The sequence below is a fragment of the Desmodus rotundus genome, chromosome 2 (genome assembly GCF_022682495.2).
Source record: "Desmodus rotundus isolate HL8 chromosome 2, HLdesRot8A.1, whole genome shotgun sequence".
NCBI classification, from domain to species: domain Eukaryota; kingdom Metazoa; phylum Chordata; class Mammalia; order Chiroptera; family Phyllostomidae; genus Desmodus; species Desmodus rotundus.
Window position 1 is genome coordinate 186,680,052 of NC_071388.1, and position 20,476 is coordinate 186,700,527.

Sequence of the window (20,476 nt, forward strand, 5' to 3'; positions counted from 1 at the left end):
AAAGTTAGCACTTTTGTATCTCTGTGTGTCTTCCTATTGTAGTCAGATCTTCTCCCTCCCTCTTCCATTTTTAAGGACCCTTCTGATTGTATTGTGCCCATCCAGGTAATCCAGGAATATTTTCCTATTTAAGGTCGGCTGGTTCTCAACCTTAATTCTGTCTGGAACTTTAATTTCCCTCTTAACATGTCGGGTAACATATTCACAGGTTCCGGAGATTAAGACTGGGCATCTTTGGGAGACCATAAATATGATGATAACTGTAGGGTCCTTGTAAATACTCTTTATTACAGTAAGAAGTTCTCTTCTATTCCTAGTTTTGTGGGAGTTTTTGTCATAAATACCATATTTTGCTGTGTATAATGTGTACTTTTTGCCCAAAATTCTGAGGGGAAAATAAGGATGCACATTATACACAGGAGCAGCATCTTATATGGCAAAATATGGTAGTAGTTAAATTTTGTCAAATGCTTTTTCTGAATCTATTGAGGTGAACATAGGGTTTTTCTTAGTCAGTCTATTAATAGGGTAAAGTACATTGATTTTTTTCCCCAATGTTGAGCTGTGAATGCATTCCTGGGATGAACCCACATATGATCGTGATGTATTATCATTTTCACATATTGCTGCATTTGATCTGCTAGTATGTTGTTGAGGATTTTTGCATCTGCATTCATGAGTGATAGAGAATTTTAATTTTCTTCTAATGCTTTTGTCTGGATTTGTTATCAGAGTAATGCTAGCCTATAAAATGAGGTGGGAAGTGTTCTGTTATTTCTGGAAGACTTTGTATAGAATTAGTGTTGTCTATTCCTTAAATATTTGGTAGAATTTGCCAATGAAACCATCTGGGCCTGGAGTTTTCGTTTTTTGAAAGGTTTTTAGAAAACTGTGAATTGAATTTCTTTAATAGATAAAGGACTGTTCAGACTATATTTCTTCTTCATTGAGTTTGGGAAGTTTGATTTTTAAGGAATTGGTTTCTTCTAAGTTATCAAAATTATGGACATAAAGTTGTTTGTGTATTTACTTCCTTTTAATGTCTTGGGTTAGTAGGAATTTCATTCCTAATATTGATCATTTGTGGCCTCTCTCACACTCTTTTACTCTCATTCACTGTCTGACTTTATTGGTGAGTCTGACTAGAAGTTTATCAGTTTTAAAAAACAGGCTATGTGGACTGATCCATGGGCCATAGTTTGCCAACCCCTGGTATAACCCAGTTAAAAGACATAAAAACAGATGGAGAAGGATAAACCATGCAAATAGTAATCTAAAGGAGGGGGAACATTATCAAGGATAAAGAAGGACATTATGTAATGATAAAAGGTCAGTCCTCTTAAGAAGACATGATTCTACATATGTATGCATCTCATAGAGCTTCAACATACATGAGGCCAAAAGCTGATGGAACTAAAAGAAGAAATGAACAAATTCATAATTATAGTTGAAGACTTCAAGACTTTTTCTCAGTGATGATGGTAAATAAATATATGATATAGAAAACCTTAATGATATTATCAATCGACTATACCTATTTATCATTTATATAATACTTGTAAATCTAAGAGAATAGAAATAATACAAAGTGTGTTTTTCAACCATAAAACATCTCGGAAAATCTCCAGTCTTTTGGAAATTAAATAAATACTAAACTTTTCTAAATCTATAGGTTAAAAAGGAAATCTCAAAGGAAATTTAAAAAATTATTCGAACTGAATACAAATTAAAATATGACAGTGATTTGTGGGATGCAGCTCAATCAGTGTTGAGACAGAAACTTATACCCTTAAATATTTATGTTAGAAAAGAAAGTCTTAAATCACTAATTTGTGTTAGGAGTTAGCAAACTGCACTTCACTACCTGTTTTTATAAAGTTTTACTAGAACACAGTCATGCTCATTTAATTATGTATTATCATTTTCTGCTTTCATGATACAATGGCAGAGTTGAGTAAGTTGTGACAGAGCCCATTGGGTCTGAGAGCCTAAAATATTTACATTCTGGCCCTTTGCAGTAAAAAGAAAAACAAAAAATAATTGTTTGCATTGGTTGGACATTGTCCTAGAAAGCAAAAGGTCGCTGGTTTGATTCCTGGTCAAGGGACCAAAAATGAATGAGTGAGTGAATAAATGAATGATTGAGTAAATAAATGAGTTGTTTAAAAAATCAGCGCAATTGATAAACTTTTTTGAATGCAAAAGACAAAAAAGAAGGTAGTATGGAAGAATTGGAGATGCCAAGAGAAGGAAGGATAAATGAAACAATTAGTATCACATATAGGCATACAGTTAGTTCAGTAAATACAGGAGGAGGATGTTATGTGAAAGAACTTTTTTCTAAAAATGTGTATCAAATTAATTTCAGAATGTACAGGCCATCTGTTTACATAAATGCTTGGAATCGTGAAATCCTGTTTCTGTACTGGCAGAGACATTGGCGATCAATTTAATCTTCACCCCACATCCTCATCAATCCACTGGGGGAGTCCTTTCATTTTCTTCTGCTCTTAAAAATATTCAGATCAAAATTTTTGAGAAGCTTTAAGAGGCATTCTCCACACTCAATAGTTCTTTAAATTTTTTGTTTAAAGTTCATTTGAATTTTGTATTTTATTCCAAAATATAGTGATGCTAATTTTAATATGACCGTGCTTAATTACCCTCTGCCCTATCAATTAAAATTGGTGCTTTAGAATAACATGCCAGGTTTATTCTCTGGTTCTGCATACTCCTTAATATAAATAAAGCTAATGGTCTTGGTTTGGGATGGGTTGATTAGTCCTTTTTTTTGAGCTGATGAGGAACAACCCTTAAATGGAAAGGGCTGGAACCTACACAAGTAGTTAATGTTGAAGGCAGGATCTGAATCCAAGTTTCCTGATCCTCAGTTTAGAATTCTTGCTAGTCTGACATACTGTATTAAGTTGTTACCCACATTTGCTTATTTTAAACTGTGCCTCTACTGAGCATCATTCTTCATGACAGTGGTCCTCCCACCTCCAAACAAAAAAGCATCATGTAGTCAAATTCAGTTTGGGTCATGCTACACATAGACTTTCCCTTTGGAGATTAGTATATTGAAAGGATCAAAGAGAACTTGCATTGAAGAAATAAGTTAATTTCCTTAGCCTAGTGTTTTCACTTTTATGAGAAACATTGTAGTCTTTCACAACAATATAGTATTCAGCTCTCTATATCTGCAGGCTCTGCACCTGCAGATTCAACCACCTGCAGATCAAAAATTTTTGGAAAAAAATATTGTTGCTCACATGTTATTAGACCTATGATGGTTGTGTCTATACTGAATATATAGAGACTTTTCTCTTGTCATTGTTCACGAAACAATACGGTATGACTATTTACATAGCATTTATATTGTATTGTAATAGTCATACAGTATGACTATTTACATAGCATTTACATTTTATACACAAGTAATTTAGACATTTTTTAAAAGAGTTTACTTAGTTTTAGAGAGAGAGGAAGGGAGGAAAACAAAGAGGGAGAGAAACATCGATGTGTGAGATATACATCAATCAGTTGCCTCTCACATGCCCCCAACTGGGGACCTGGCCCACAGCCCAGGCATGTGCCCTGACTGGGGATCGAACCAGCAACCTTTTGGTTTACAGGCTGGCTGGCACTCAGTCTACTGAGCCACACCAGTCAGGGCCTAGAGATGATTTAAAGTATACAGGAAGATGTGTTTAGGTCATATGCGAATACTGTATTTCTTATATAAGGGACTTAAGTATCCATAGATTTTGGTATCTGTGGGGCCCCTTGCTAATGAGAGACAGTTGTACTGATTTTGGTGGGCAAAAGTTAGGAGCTACTTATAGGGTCATAGTAGTTTAACTTTGGAAACTACCAGTTTGGAAACTTCCTGGCTTGTCTTCTCCACTGTTCAGTAGAATGTTGGGCCATTTTTAACTCATTTCCAAAAAAATTTTCTGCAGTGGATCATACATTGTCCATATCTATCATGGACATACAACATTGGGTGCAGTTTTTTAATTCCAAAAATTAGCTTGCATTATAAGAAAATGCTCCCTTTCTTTGAATTGATAGGCTCTGTAGGGATGAAGGCATTAATGGGATAATAGACTGCCATTTGAGTTATCTAGAAATAATAATAGTTGATGCATATGTAGCATTTGCAAAATGCCAGCCACTATATAGTGCACTTTTCATATACTAACTCCTTTAATTCTCATAAAACTTTTGAGGTAGGTAATATTATCTCTCTTCAGTCAGGAAACTAAGGTTAAATAATTTGCCTGTGGTCACATAAATCAATAAGGTATAAAACCACTTAAAACTAAATCTGACACAGTGAAGGTACTACTCTAACTGCTGTACTGTACTGCCACTGTGGTAAATGAATGATTATAAATTGCTGAAGGGGGGAGGTTCATTTTTTTAAAGACTTAAAACTTTTTTGCTTTCAACTCCTAAATTCATTCAACAGTAAGTACCTGCCTTGTGCCAGTCCATGTGCTTTAGGAGCTTGCTAAAAAATATTTTTTATTACTTTTAATCTGTTGGATTTAAAAAAGTTTTTATATTGTAAAAAAAAAAACCCCAAATTTGCCATCTTAACCATTTTTAAGTATGCAGTTTAGTAGTGTTAAGTATGTTCACATTACTGTGCAACAGCTCTCCAAACCTTTTCAGCTTCTGAAACTCGCTAACAAACGACTTCCCTCATTTCCCCTTCCCCTGCAGTCGTTGGCAGTCATCATTCTTCTTTCTGTTTCTGTGAGTTTGACTACTTTTAGGTATGTCATATAAATACGGTCATACGGTATTTGTCTTTTGTGACTGCTTATTTCATTTAGCATAATGTCCTCAAGTTTCATTCATGTTGTGGTACATGACAGGATTTCCTTTTTTAAGGCTGAATAATATTCCATTGTTTACTTACACACCACATTTTTAAAATGTATTATCTGTCAATGGGTATTTGGGTTGCTTTCCTTCTGCCTCTTGGCTCTGGTGAATAATGTTATGAACATGGGTGTGTAAATATCTCTTCAATGTCCTGCTCTAAACTCTTTTGGGTATATTCCCAAAAGTGGTATTGCTGAGTCATAGGGTGATCCTGTTTTTAGTTTTTTGAGGACTTGCCGTAGTGTTTTCTATAGTGGCTGTATCATTTTACATTCTTACCAACAGTACACAAGTCTTCAAATTTCTTTGCATCCCCATCAATACATGTTATTTGCTGTTTGCGTTTCTTATAGTAGCCACCCTAATGGCTGAGAGGTTATTCCTCACTGTGGTTTTGATTTGCATTTTGCTAATGATTAGATTGATGTTGAACATCTTTTTATGTGCTTGTTGGCCATATGTATATCTTCTTTGGGAAAATGTTCAAGACTTTTGCCCATTTTTTAAATCAATTTAATTTGTTGTTGAGTTTTAAGAGTTCTTAGTATATTCTGGCTATTAACTCCTTATCAGATACATGATTGGCAAGTGTTTTCTCCCATTCCGTAGGTTGTTCTCTCACTCTGTTGATTGTGTCCTTTGGTGCACCTAAGTTTTTAAGTATGATGTTGTCACATTTTCTCATTTGCTTACTTTTGCTTTTGTTGCCTGTGCTTTTGGTGGCATAGCCAAGAAATCACTGCCAAATCCAGTGTCTTAAAGCTTTTTTCCTTGTGTTGTTTTAAAGAAGTTGTATAGTTTTTCGTCTTGGTGTTTAGGTCTTTAACCCATTATGATTCAGCTTTTGTATATGGTATAAGCTAAGGGTCCAACTTTCTTCTTTTGTGTGTTTTCTCAACATCATCTGTTGATGAGACTCGTGTTAGATTTTTCTAAATGCCTTGAAATGAGCTTGTGAGATCATTAAAGGATGTTTTTCACACTAAAATTTAATATTTTCTTAGTTACTGATAATTGATAGGTTTTCAAGCTTTATAGGTGTGATGCATTTTTAAAATGTAATTTATAAGTGATAGTTCAGCCCTTTTGTTGTTTGTGGGGTTTTCACATTTGGGTTTTTTTTAATCAAACTTCTGTGGTATATTAAAATTAAATGTTTATATAAGGCAATTTCCAACTGATTCTATATTTTTTCCAAATGCTAAATTTATAATGTATTAAAATGATACGAGCTAAATGTCTAAGAAATGTATTCTAACCCAGAATAAGTGATACAGCAATGTCACATACTTCTTCCTATCCTTTTTTGCTTATAGGGAAGCAGCACGAGAGTGTCGCAGAAAGAAGAAAGAATATGTGAAATGTTTAGAAAACAGAGTGGCAGTACTTGAAAACCAAAACAAGACACTGATTGAGGAGCTAAAAGCACTTAAGGACCTTTACTGCCACAAATCAGATTAGTTTGGGATTTAAATTTCACCTGTACGGTGGAAAAAGAACTGACTTGGCCACAACCAGAAAGACAAAATAAACATTTTATTTTCTAAACATGTCTTTTTTTCTATGCGCAAAACTGCCTGAAAGCAACTACAGAATTTCATTCATTTGTGCTTTTGCATTAAACTGTGAATGTTCCAACACCTGCCTCGACTTCTCCCCTCAAGAAGTTTTCAGCGCCAGGAATCATGAAGAGACTTCTACATTTCATCCCCCACCCTCCTCAAGAAGTAATAATTGGTTTACTTGTAAAATGATGGGGGAAATGAGGAAAGCAAACCTTTTTAAAAATATTCCAAGGTTAGTGCTGAGTGCATTGATTGCCTTAGGGACAGAATTACCCCAGCCTCTTGAGCTGAAGTAATGTGTGGGCCGCATGCATAAAGTAAGTAAGGTGCAACGAAGAAGTGTGATTGCCAAATTGATGTGTTTTCACATTTTCATTGTGAATTATGTAAAATCATTAAAAGACTTACCCCCTAAAAAAGGATTTTAGTATGGTGTTGAAGAAATTAAGAATGAATTTGGAGTGCTTTCTATGTATATTCTCTTCAATACTGAAAAGTTGTCCTTGATTCTTAAAAACATTCTGTATTAACTACAGCTCTTCCATAGGGCAGTTGTTGCTTCTTAATTCAGTTCTGTATGTGTTCAATATTTTTGAATACATTAAAAGAAGTAACCAACTGAATGAAAACAGCATGGTATTTTAATTTTAAGTTAAAATGAAGTAAATACAAGTACAAAGCTTGTTTTAGTTAGTACTAAATTCTTAGTAAAAAGATGCTCTTTACTCAAACCAGCCCTCTCAGTTATATGACAAGGTTTTTAAATAAATGTTTTTTGTCATTGCCTTCAAAAATATTTATATTGTCAATCATTTACTTAAAAAAATTTCTAATTAAATGGTTCCCATTTGCACTTACATTAATACCACCAACAGGAAAGCCTTCAAGATGTTAAGTAAAGCAAAGTGATGTATTTGTTTATAAAATGTTGTGTTGTAGAAAAGTACTTAATTTTAATTTTTTTCCATATTAACACACTTTAACAGTATCTCTAGTGAATTTTTTGATGGAGAAGTTGTAAGATACAGCTCTAAAAAGTACACTATTACATGTGGCGAAGAAAGTCATTTTCTTCAGACGTATTTGAATGACTGCTGTACTACATATTTCGAGTGTCATTCTTGGAAAACATTTGTTTTGTTTTCTTCTAAAAGGATAATTGTGCTTTAGGCTTCCAATATGCTATATAGTCTTTGTCATTCTATAAAGGAGATACATTTTTTAACTACTAATTATAACAGCCTGTGTTTGTATGTATCATACATTGTTTTCATTACTACTTTTTATTATTAATCATTTTATTCACTAAGCCTGATAAATCGAAAAGTTATCCTTTAAAGGAAAAATATGACTAAAAGACTAAGGTGGATTTTAAAAATTAGAGACTGACATAATGTTAGATATAATTTTTCACTTGAGAAAGATTATTTCTTTTAGAAGAGAGTCTAGAAAATTAATGTTTTATATTTAGTCATGGTTATTTTTTAAAGTTGTTAACGTGTTAAAATATGCAGGTGGATGTTAATTATTGGGTCCATTTTGAAAAGTAAGATTTTAAATTAATATTTGTAAATGGTATATTTTTGTTTGTAACAAACCATTGTCTTTTTTCAAGGATGAACAGTTTATGAAGGAGCATCATTCTAAGAATTGAGTGATGTAGTATATTTGGACAATACATCAGATTCTCAAGAAGGCTTTCAAACGACTGTAACGTTTGATGTTTATCCTGCTGAGCTAATGGGGAAAGTTATAGCATAAAAGTTATTTGTATACTAGCACACTTATGTCATTTTCCAAAACTGGTTTAACAGAAACCAAGCAAAATCACAACTCTATTCACCAACTAGAATTCTTTCGTAATGAGTCAAAATGTTAAAGTGAACATTTTAAATGTCATAAAGCTTTATAAATGAAAATTGCCTAGTATTTAGCAAGTTGTAAACTAAAGTTAAACATTTCTTCAAAAGTTGGGGCTTTCTATCTAATTAGGAAGTTGGTGGTCCTCTTAGTCCCTGACACATCAAGGCGCAGTCACGTCCGTATTAGCTGGTTGCGTTTGTAAGTTACAAAGATGGAGTCCTTTGTACCTTGAAGATGATTGCATGGGTTTGGTCAGTTACTTAGTGGTGAGGTAAGAAATGTATTCTGTTGATAAATCTGTTTCAGACCCTTGGAGAGACTTGAAGATTTCAGTTTATGCAGATAGAAATTAGGCATCTTTTGTGCAGACTTTTTTTTTTTTTTTTAACTAGCATTGGGGGGAAAGGTGTTTGTTTTTAAGCATGCAACTTGGAGAATTTTTATTTTGAAAATGACATAATAAAAAAAATCTTGTAGCCAAGAACATATGTGGCCATGTTACCAGTAATAAATTTTTTTTCTCTTCATATTGGCCAAAAGGGAATGAAAACGTCATCATAGGAATCTGTACATAGCTACTGATTTGCCTAGAAAATAGTTTGGTATCACTTTGCAAACATAGGGCCATGTGGCACTTTTATCTATAGAACAGATTAACTAATGAAAATGAAGTGGGAGGGGTTTATTTTTGATATTACTGTTAGTTTTCAAGCTTTGATAGTGTTTAACTGAACAGTGGTTTAGAAAGGGCTAGATCCAATGTGTTCACATTGTTAAAAAAAATTGCTATCAGATGTAACTTTACGTTCATTCTTTTTCAAACTCAAGTACCATATTGGCAACCATAATACTGTCATAGGTGCTCTGTTCATTTAGATATTCTTGGGGGGGGGCATTTGTATAATATATGTGTACATATATATATATATACATACAGTATATAATCTGAAGCTCTGAGAGCTCTTAAGTCAGGAATGCTGAGTATTATAGTATATTGAGGTCAGATGAATTTTTACATTTTGCGTGTCCTTTTGCATATCTTTTTGTAGTTTCTTGGGCTGCGTTACTCCAGCACTCATAATTGATATTTTGTCCTCTAATTTTCTTCCAAGTATTTCTTTTTACTGTTTTTTTTTGGCTTGATACTTTTAAATATGTTACTAGTCACTTGAAAACTTCCCTCCACCCCCCAAAGTATTTGGTTTTTATGCTTTGTCTCTGGCAGCTATAACAGTGGTAAGAACATTTTAAAGATAGCTTCTAAAAGGTGCCACTGATATTTCAAAAAATCATCCTCGGGGAGGATTTGGGTGTCTTCATTTGAGCAGGGATTTTGTCAGAAAGCGTGTGTGTGTGGTAGGTCAGCAGCAGTGCTCGTACTGGAAAGCGGCAGGCTGTCTAGTCAGAAGCTGTCTGGCGGAAGCTCATCTCTGTCTCTCAGGCTGAATCCCTATCATCCTTTTGACCATTTGGGTGACATATGGAATCATACAAAGGCTTAGGAAGAAAAAGCAAGTCTGTTTAAATCAGGATGCTTTTACTTACTTGAAGTGATTTCATCTAGATTTCTTCTTTTCACTTTTAATATCTTTTAAATTCTATGATTAGCTACAGTCAGCATAAATTGGTTTTAATTTTGAAGATCAAGGAAGCTGCTTCATTTTGCAGGGTTAAATAAAGCTTATGTCTTAAAGTTAAGATTTTTGAATTAAAGTGTGTTTCAGAAACAGTGCTTATATACCTTTTTGGTTATTTTTCAAGAGGCTTTATTTTATTGTCTTCGTAGCCCTGAAGACTGTTCGTGTAGTGTGTCCCATTGACTTAATACGAAAGTTGTGTATTTATTTGGATTATATTTACATTATATTCTTTGTAAATGTTTGGTGTAACTTGCACTTTTAAAAATGACCCAGTTTGGGTATTAGCAACTTGAGAAATTCCCTCATCAATTAATTGTCAACTTACTTAGTCTTTCCTTTCTTCAAATAACTGGACATTTTTTAATGAAAACTTTTCATTGGGTCAGGAAATTAGATTCGACTGGCCCAGTTAAATAGAAGATGGGTCCAGATCCTTACTCTTTTGCATTATGGATAAAGATAGAAAAAAAAAAAAAACCCTCAAGTGAATAAATATTTACAATTTCAAAGACTCTTATCCTCACCCTAACATTAATACTGTCTATAGGATGCCAAGATATCCATGGATTTGTCTAGAATGGTAAAAGATTTTTCAAGGCAATTACTGTCATAATGGAGACTGCATGTAATCATTCGACTAAATTCATTTCACCTAAAATTGGCCTTGTTAACATAAGGGACATGCTGCCTAGTTTTGACTGACTTTAGATGAGGGAGAAAGTGAAGTGTGCTGCCTGTAGGTGAAGAGTGGTGGGATACATTTGCTCACTCAGTTGTACAAAGCACAACTAGAACTTACGAGTGGCTTACATACATCTTGAATACTTTAATGTTGATATGTTGACTTTTTTTTAAGTTGACTGCATAGTCACTGTATGTACTGGGAACTGGTTTCCTTGACTTTCTAGAATCAATGGCTAGTAGAGGCACTAATCCCTGAGGGGTTGAACATATCGTGAAGCTGAGTCAGTATGGAAGAATTTCAAATAAATCAAACAGGGTGCTGAAGTTCCATCTGTCTCATATGCTTATGATAAGTTCTTGCTGATTAGTGAATGTAGCTTAAGCCTTTGTATGTGTCCTCAGGGGGCAGACAAACTTTAAGAGGGACCAGATAATGTTTGAATGGAAGGATTGTATTTCAGGTGTTTTAGCTTGAAATTTATTTTTTAAAAAAATAAAAATAGAAAAAAAAAAGAACAAAGCCTGTGAAGCAAAATTGATACCATAAAACAGGCAGAGTTGGTTAGCACAGGGAGAAAGTATTGACCTGTCTGCATTCTGGTACTGTGGCTGCAGGTCCTAGCTTGGTATATAACATGATACGTTTTTAATTGTCACCAGCAAGAAAAAGGAAAACAATCTTCAGGAAATGTCTTTAAAGAGGGTCAAGCAGTAGGAAATTCAAATTGTACCTACTTTATACAGGCATTATTTATTACTTGCCTACAGAAGTGTAGCATTTCTAAGCTCTGTCTGAGAAGCATGTCAGAGATGTGAAAGTAAATCTGAGATAGTTGAAAAATTGGTAGGGAAGGAAGGAAGTCCTTGCAGATACGATCTTACGTTAGTTGGCCAAGTGAAATGATCTAGCATTGTGTTTGGGAGGTTTTATTTTTTTATGTTATTAAAATCGAATTGGTAAATGCTTTATAGATGTATTTTTATCCAGACACCACTCCAATTTGTGTATGTAATAAAATTATTTATATTAAAAGTGGAAAATAACTTGTCAACATTTTTCCGTGATTGGATTTATTAGGGGTGGTAAGGAGTGCTAGTTAGCAGTTTTCCATGTCAAGTTGTCTGACTGATCTGTCCACACGTCAGTTGTCGTCCCCACCTCGAAAAGGAATTATTTCTAACCTAGAAGTATCACTTGAAACTTTTTAGAAACAATAATCAGGGAAGTTTCTAGAGAAAGAGGTGTTTGCTTTTTTTTTGTTTTCCCTTGAGGATTGGGGTAACGAATACCTCCCCCCAAAATTAGCACAAAACAGGGTATTGATTTTTAACTCTGATGTTGCTATTGGAGTTCAATACTAAAGAACTATAAGGGATATACATTACATTTCTAGTAAAATTTCCTACATTCTAAAAGCACCCCTGTTTTAATTTTACCTAAATCTTTTTGTGCTTCACCTGTGTAAAGAAAAAAAATGTACTAAGTTCTAAAGCATTTTATTAACACTATGTACATATTAGCTGCTTTGTGTTCAGAATAGTAGCATTGCTTTGTATATTAAAGTGATCCTTGTGAATTTGTGAAATATTGTCATAAAGTGCTTTTTCTTACTGTAATCTTTGTGGTAAAACTGTCATAATGCCCTTTTACACACATTTACGTGCAGTCACATAAACATGCTTTTAAAAACTGTTGTCTCTTTTTTGGGGGTGGGATCTGTATTTGTTTTTCTCTAGTAGTGTTCAGCTGTATTTTCTTGGACTTAACATTTATTTTATTAAATGAGCAAAGTTATGTTAGAATATATCACAGGCTTGTGTCGCACACCAGCAGAAAACTATTCAAGCAGCAAGAACATATCTTCAGTTAATGTTATTGTCTTCCTAATTTTTAGCACAAGATTTCTATGCTACGTAGACTGAACAGTGCCTACTTGGAGATTTGGAGATGTTCTCACTGTTGAAAATATGACCAGCTATCTCCAATGTCATAAAACGCATGTTTGCATTGGAAGAACACTAAGAATAGATAACTTCTCAGGTCCCCTTACAATTCCGAAGTTTTGTGATCATATAAAAGGAGGGAATGTGGTTAATCTGCTCTTTGCTTGAAGCATAAGAATAAAAGACTCATACTGATTCATTTTCTGAAAGTAACAGTTGAATTTATTCTACTGTACCTCTGTTACACCAGCGATTGTATTAAAGGAATTACATGATTTTCATTGTTTTTTCTTCTACAAGAGTGTCCACATAATTTATTGTAGAAACAGGCATTTTTGAGAATGAAAGGGTGATGTTAACAGGGGCAGCAGGCATGAACCGGGGTTACCCTGCTTGTCAGCCGCATTTAGGAGCTTCGGGTGGATGTCCAATAAAAGCACAGGGCGCCTATCTTCTCTTCATGCGTGTCTTTGCTGTCATTCATTTACAGTTTCAGTCCCGAGCTTCAGACTCACTTGTCATCTGCACTCTGACTGTAAAGCACAGGTCCAAAAAAAACTTAATTTCTCCTCTACGTCTGTTCTTCCTTTGGCTTTTTTCCCCGATAGGTGATGCCACTGTTTGCTACAGCTTAAGCCGAAATCCAGCAAAGCCCTGATCAGTGTTAGCCTTCATCTCGTCGTGCGTTTTAAGCACATTGACTGGACTGGGACTTGGAACTCTAATGGCCCAACGAGTGGAGAGGAAAGGTAAATTTTCAGGAGTTTGAGTGCTATTTTCATTTTTTAATTGAGGTGCAGTTCATGTGACAAAACCCGCCATTCTAAGTGAACAACTCATTGGCATTTAGTGCGTTCACGATACACTACCACCACCTGTTTCCAGTTCCAAAACATTTCACTCTAAAAACCCTGTGCCCCTTCTTCATTTCTCCCGTCCTCCAGCCTCTGGCAACCAGCAATCTTTCTGTTTGTATAGGATTTGCCTATTCTGGATAATTCATATAAATGGAAACCTACTATATGTAACTTTTTGTGTCTGGCTTCTTTCACTTAGCGAGTATTTGAGATGCTTCCACATTTATCAGCACTTGATTCCTGTTTGTGGCTGAATATTCTATATGTATCATAAGTGTATTCATCTGTTGATGGAAATTTGGATTTCCACCTTTTGCCTATTGTGAATAGGGCTGCTAGGAACATTCATGGACAAATAATTTGTTTGAGTCCCATTCTGTTGGGTCTACATACACTTGTATACCCACTAGTAGAATTGCTGGGTCCTACAGTAACTCTGTTTAACTTTTTGAGGAACTGCCAAACTTCAGTGGCTGTACCATTTTACATTCCCACCAGTGAAGTATGAGGTTTCAATTTCTCCGCATGTTGACAATCACTTGTTATTTTGCTTTTTAAAAAAAATTGTAACTGTGCTCATGTGTGAAGTATCATTGTGGTTTTGATTTGCAATTTCTTGCTGCCGACTTTAGTGTCTTTTCATGTTTTTGTTGGTCATGTATCATTTGGAGAAATGACTGCTCAAGTCCTTTGCTGATTTTTAACGACTTTTTTTTTGGTCCAGTTTCTTGAGTTCTGTATATATTCTGGATATTACACCCTTCCCAGATAAAAATGGTTTGCAAATATTTCCTCCCATTCTCCAAGTTTTCTTTCCACTTTTGTGATAATTTTATTTGAACTCAGTTTTTAAAGTGATATGTACATTAGGAAAAAACTAAATGAGAAACGGACAAACAGTAAAAAGTTTCTTGTGTATCCTTCCAGTGCAAATCTATATGCACGGTGGGGCAAAAGCAGGTTTATAGTTGTTTGTATGGGAAATAATACAATAATACGTAACAGTATAAGAGCAAACTGACATATTCACAACTAAACCTCCTTTTGCCCCACCCTGCAAATGTAATGGAGATCCTCCTCCCCTCCCCCCTTTTTTTACATAAATGGTGCTTTTTTCACTGAATGTGTCTTGGCGATAGTTCCATTTCAGTATATATATGTACATATACCTGTCTATTAACAGGTATGTAGTATCCCGCCAAATAAATATAGCCAGTAACCTCTTTTGTGGACATTTAGGTTGCTTAAAACTTTTGACTGTTACAGATATACATGTTAGTAGAGATACATACCAGCTAGTAAATCTAGATACTGAGAAGTAGAAATTAAGTATGGTTTTCTTCATATTTGGAAGTCATTTCTTAAATATTAATCTGCTAAATTAATAAAAATATGTTAGTATTCCTTTATGTCAAACTTCAGCTTGTTTTTTTTGGTGGAGGGTTTTTTGTGGGGTTTTTTTTTGAGGAGGAAAAAATCAGAAGTGGCAGAGCCGGGCTTCACGAGGTTATGATGCAGGTGGACCTTCCTGTTCCCATCTCTGTTATACTGTTTTCCCTTTAATCTCCTGCAGAAACAGTTCTTTTCACCAAGGAAACAATTTCTCAATATGCTGTCTGTTCTAGTGTTACATTTTAACCCTTCCCAGGTAGTGGAGAAGAAAAGCATAACAAAATTTAATAGTGCAAATAAACTTTGGAGCTAACAAATCCTTACTTTTTAAAGTGACATTAAAAAAAAGAACTGAGGACCACCCTGATTTCGTGCAGTTCCCGTCAGTGCTCAGAGGCCCCAAGCCTCCAATTTCCCAGAGCAGGGCTCTCTCTACCCAGGGCCATGTCTCGCCTCCTTCTTGTTAAAGAACTTCATGAATTGCTTCTTCTGTCTAGGTAGAGGTTCCGGGGAGCAGAATGAAGACAATTTCTCTGACATTGAAATAGATCACATGTCTGTTTCACAGTGTTATGTCAGACTATATTTAGGACCTCTTACCAATACTGGAACATTAAAATGATTTTTGCCCTGGCCAGGTGGCTTGGTTGGTTAGAGTGCCATCCATACACCAGAAAGGCTGCAAGTTCCATCCCCGGCCAGGGCACATACCTAGGTTGTGGGTTTGGTCCCCTGTTGGGGCAGGTAGAGAGAAGGCAGCTAATTGATGTTTCTTTCTTTCTCTCCCTCTCTCTCCAAAATCAAAAGTAATTTTTAAAGTACTTCAAGCCCTGGCCAGTGTGGCTCAGTTGGTTAGGAGTGTCGTCCCATATACCAGAAAGGTCACAGGTTCAATTCCCAGTCAGGGGACATAGCCAGGTTGCAGGTTTGATCCCCGATGGGGAAGCATGTAAGAAGTAAACCAACCAATGTTTCTCTCTCACATTGATGTCTCTGTCTCTCTGTCTCTGTCTCCCTGTCTCTGTCTCCTTTCCTCTAAAAGCAATGAAAAAAAATGTCCTCAGGTGAGGATAAATAAATAAATATACTGCCAAATTTACTCATTTAAAAATTGACAGGAAATACTTCTACCTTTCAAACACCATAAACTGAAAGCCTGATAATTTGATAACCCTGATAATGTACTTATCCCTTACCTTGGTCAAGGAAAATTAAAGCACAGAAATTAGGCAATTTAATAAACAATTTAGTAAGATAACTTGTCTGTAAAGGAATCTGTATTTTTCATGAGTAAATGTTTCTTGAACTCCCTTTATGAAGAGGGCACCGTGTTAACACTTGAAATATAAAATATGAGGTATAGTTCCTGTTTTCTAGGAGCATAAACTGTATTTGGTAAGATAAAACATTCCAGACAATGTTGTTATTCTGCCCTGAGTTTTAAATCGAGTGTTCAGTTAATTTAGATAAAGTATTTTGATCTATTAGAATTCTGATCCTTTTGTACAACAGAATAAATGTTCTGCTAGAAGCTACATGAAGATGCTACCAGGGCTTCAGATGGTTCTTTCATGAACTAAAGTAAGAGGCCCTTAGGAGGTAATCATCTTAGGAAACAGCAGCAGCACGCTTTAGAGCACTAGTTCTCAGAACCTGATGTCGCCCACACACTGGAACGTAGCGCCATGGCAGCCGCATTTACTTTCAGTTGGGGAAAAAGTTACTGATACCCGCTGGAAAACTCAACTCTGTAACAGTTCAGAGAAACAGCAATGAGAGAATCAAGGCTTAGTACAATCAGTTTGGACCAGGTTTCTGTCCTTAACTTGAGAATACAACAAGCACACTTAAGATGCACATTTATGGGATACATTAATCCCTTTTAAAATAAGTGGAAAAGGTCACAACTTTCTTGATTGATACTTATGGTGGATACTGTGGCATATTCTCAAGATACATTCTGCCCCCAGCCTTCCCACACACAAGCCTTCTGAAGCACTTCCCCAGCTTCCAGGAGTGGTGGCTGATGGCTCAGTCCCTCTTCCAGTATCGGTATCGGGTGTGTCTTCAGCTCAAGGTTAAGCCCCTTGGATCCAAAGACTTAATCTACACAAGGATATAAAGCCCCACCCCTTGCCTTAATATGGCCCAGCTGCAGGGCCACCCCAGGTCTGAATTCACTGGGGATTTCCTGCCTGTGTCTTAGAACAATATGCCCCTCTTTCCAAGTTCTACTACTTTTACTCCTGCAGAGACATGGATCTCCAAAGCAGTCCCATTTAAAATTTTTGCACCCTAACCTCCATCTCTGAGTCTTTTTCCCCAGGGAAGCTGACCTGTGATAACCTTGTAAAGCCAAAGCCAAAAACATCACTGGATTTTCACTTAGACAACCAAACTATTCCTACTAAATTTTTCTTGCCTGTATTTTATTTTAGTGGGATAAGGGAAAAAAAAAAAAAAAACAACCTTCCATTTGTTCTGGCAACAGAATTCTTAGTTAATGTTTTATGGAAATGTAAGACAACCCAATCATTCTGCACTTGGTAGCGCATCCAGGCACCTTGAAACTCTCCAGCGCCATCCCATCCCATCCCACCCCAAGTCATTTTAGTACCTATCTCCAAAGGTAGGGATTTCAAACTAAAGGAGCTGAACTCCAATGAATACAATAATTTCTGGTACCTAAATGTGATTGGGCTTTCATTAGTGCTGATGGTATTGCAGGGCGTGTATTGTTTTAAAAGACCTTCTGTGCTCATGCACAGCACTGGCATCATGTGGCTTGGGTGAGCTCTAGGTATTTGTATGTGTGCACTTATCAGAACTGTGTTAAACTGGTGCCTCCCAGAATGCTCTGAACTTTTAATTCCCCTTTATTAAAATAATTGTAGAAAATAATGTAGCAGGTATTTTCATATCCAAGATACTCATTCAAACGTTAAGAGGAAAGAGGAGGTCTTATTTCTGATGTTTTACAAAGGAAATCCAACTCTAATATCAAATACCATACTGAGGTTACAATATTCTTGTAGTCTAAATTTGTTTAAGCTTGTACATCATAAAAAGGGGGGCTATGTTGATCTGTGTGACTTCATAAACTCCATCAGTGGTAATCATGAAACAATGTAGCAATCATTTAACCCAAAGATCAATATCCTCTAAGTGGAAGGTATCTTTGTCACTCAATAAATATTTGGTTTGATATACTAGCTACTGGGGAGGCAACAATGAAAGAGGTGGGGGCATTCCTGGTCCTCAAGAAGCTTTGTCTTCTGGGGAATCCAAACAATGAATAAGCAACTACAAGTGCAAAACGGAAGGAACTTGTACTTGGGGAGCTAACCTCTTGTGGAGGGATGATACTTATTTCATTGTCATCCTGTGCACTACAAGGAGGCAGGGAAAGCCTAAGAAAGAAATACAAAATCATTTGAGAAAGGGGAAAGGTGAAGGGAAAAACTATGGCTTTTGATTTGAAGGTGATAACCTATTCACAGCACATGGAGGACCCAAGATTTTATACGCTTTCAAAAATAACTAAAACTTTATTTTTATTTATCCCTTTGTTTACATACCTAAAACTGAAATTAGGCTAAAATGCATGATATGAGACCTTAGAGAACTCACATCCCTATCTCAAACAACCAGAAGTACTGAAGACCTAAATGGGCAGACAAAAGATTTCAAGAGCATTAACGGTTCAGGGAGTGGATGTTAAACCTCCTGGTTTTATATTCAGAAAGTGAGGGAAACTGGCTGAACACATCTCAGAATGTATTTTAAATGATTTGCGTGATTCAGCCTCTCGCACTGCTTTGAAGACACCTTACTACCAGCCCTTCCCCACTTCATCCATGACAGCTGCTCACGGAGAGGGGGCAGTGCGAGATTGCAGACACAGCGCAAACCAAAGCTGCGTGCTTCCCTTTACTGCTGATGGAGTTTCTGAGTGGGTAACATGTGACAGAAAAGTCACAGCAGCGGGACAAAGCCTGTTGCTGCTTTGTTTTTAAAACCGTGCGTTTGCTTTGTCCCTTGAGAACCTTTGGGTAGGTTTTGTGTACAGTAAGCCATTTCATTCAATATGGTTAGATTCCCCGGCTAAGACCTTAATTAACGCATTTAATGATGAGATTCCTATAAATTATAGCCAACTATAAGCCCTCCCTCTGGTTTCTCTTCTGTGCTTTGTAAATGTGGACATCTTTTTCAGGATCATAGTGAACGTTACTCACTGTAAATTGCGTCTCCAGCATCACTAAGAAGTTGTTATCCCGTTCGTAACGAATTCGGCAAGCTAAAAGAATCACGGAGTGGTGGCTACAGAGATGTTCCAAAGTCCGAAGAAGGTCTCTGAATGTTTCTTCTAAATATATGATATCAGCTCCAAGTATCAGGTCAAATTCTCCAGGTGAAAAACTCCCCAAATTCTGTCCCCAAGTCAGCTCCTTAACAACAGCTCTGGGTTGGACATGAGGAGGTAAGTTGGCTTGAACATTTGATTTAAGAAATTCTAATGCTACTTTTCGATCCGTGATAGTCACGTGAGCACCTGGAATGTGGGACAGAGAGAAAGTAATGGGCACATCAGTATAACTAACAGGAAGTGGGGTCAAGTTCAATGGCAGATAAGTGTGTCTAAAGACTCCACCTGATATGCAGATCACACCCTTCATGGATTGTTGCAATAGATTAGAACAATGACCAGTAGCTCTTTCTGCACTGCCTGCTAGTAAAAGTGAACCTTATAAAATGCAGGGTCCCCAAGTGACGATTGCCTGAGGCTTCTCCCTTCAGCAGGCAGGCCTGGCCCTCCCTCCAAAGGTGTCCACCACTGTATCTCAGTCGTCAGGTTGCAGTCTTCAAGCCCAGCTGGCTTCAGCGTGGAATGGAATCCAAGAATGAAAAATCTGGGAGCAAATAATTATGAAGACGACAAGATACCAAAAACAGAGAAGGGCTGCTTTCTGTGATGAAAGCTTGAAAAAGAATCCAGGAAGAGAGGAATTGGCTATGAAGAAATCCTAGTCCACTCCTCCTCATGCTATTATAAAGCAGCTGCTCTATACGTATTTTATACATGTATATATAATTATTGAAAAACAGTAAACTTACAAATTACTAGATTGCGGCAGGCTCTCCCTCTTTGGAACACGCCCACACGTTTCCCATCCCCTCTCCTTCCCTGTTGGGCAGGTCCATTACACCCTTACCCTTCTCTCTCCTAAACTCCAAGGCCCTTCTTTTGCTCCTGTAACTTGTCTCCCGAGCCCATGAAGCCCAGCTGGCTCACTTCTCCTCCCTCTCTCACTTTGTAAATAAACCTTCACTTTTTGCAATTTGGAAAAAAAGAAGTTCCTAGGTTGCGTTGCAGTACCATAGTTAACGTGTGAAATCACGCCCTCCACGTGCTACGTTTCTGCATGCAGTGTATAAAATGAACGAGGCAGTACTTTATTAACTGCATTCTTGTGGGTTTTCACTGTGAACCAAGGATCCAGTTTTCTGAGCCAATGTAACTGAAAGAGGCCGTGCCCTTAAAATGAAGCCACCACATAAGGTCAGCTCAGAAACACTTCATCTCTATTATAATAATGATACAATATGAATAACATTATCTCATTTTTGCCCT

General features: G+C 36.4%; 2 protein-coding genes across 13 annotated transcripts in view; one reads left to right on the plus strand and one right to left on the minus strand.

Annotated features, from left to right (window-relative positions):
* CREB1 (cAMP responsive element binding protein 1) overlaps positions 1 to 10,443 on the plus strand; it is a 39,221-nt gene extending 28,778 nt beyond the window's left edge. For all 3 annotated transcript variants that reach the window (XM_024564165.3, XM_024564167.3, XM_024564168.4), the window contains one exon: positions 6,213 to 10,443. In XM_024564165.3, coding sequence (XP_024419933.1) covers positions 6,213 to 6,357 — 145 coding nt within the window. In that variant the 3' untranslated portion in view covers positions 6,358 to 10,443. The remainder of the gene's footprint in view (positions 1 to 6,212) is intronic.
* Positions 1 to 20,476, minus strand: part of METTL21A (methyltransferase 21A, HSPA lysine) — a 58,473-nt gene that overhangs the window by 28,659 nt on the left and 9,338 nt on the right. For 4 of the 10 annotated variants that reach the window (XR_008426208.2, XM_053919010.2, XM_053919008.2 and 1 more), the window contains exon 4: positions 19,080 to 19,396. The exons of 3 other annotated variants lie outside the window; for them this stretch is intronic. Coding sequence is in view for 6 of the 7 variants with exons in the window: in XM_053919010.2 (XP_053774985.1) it covers positions 19,080 to 19,396 (317 nt within the window). In the remaining variant the exon portion in view is untranslated. Of the gene's footprint in view, positions 1 to 12,364; positions 16,948 to 17,699; positions 19,397 to 20,476 lie in introns of those variants that run through there. 3 more of the 10 variants (XM_053919007.2, XM_053919009.2, XM_053919006.2) reach the window with 3 other exon arrangements.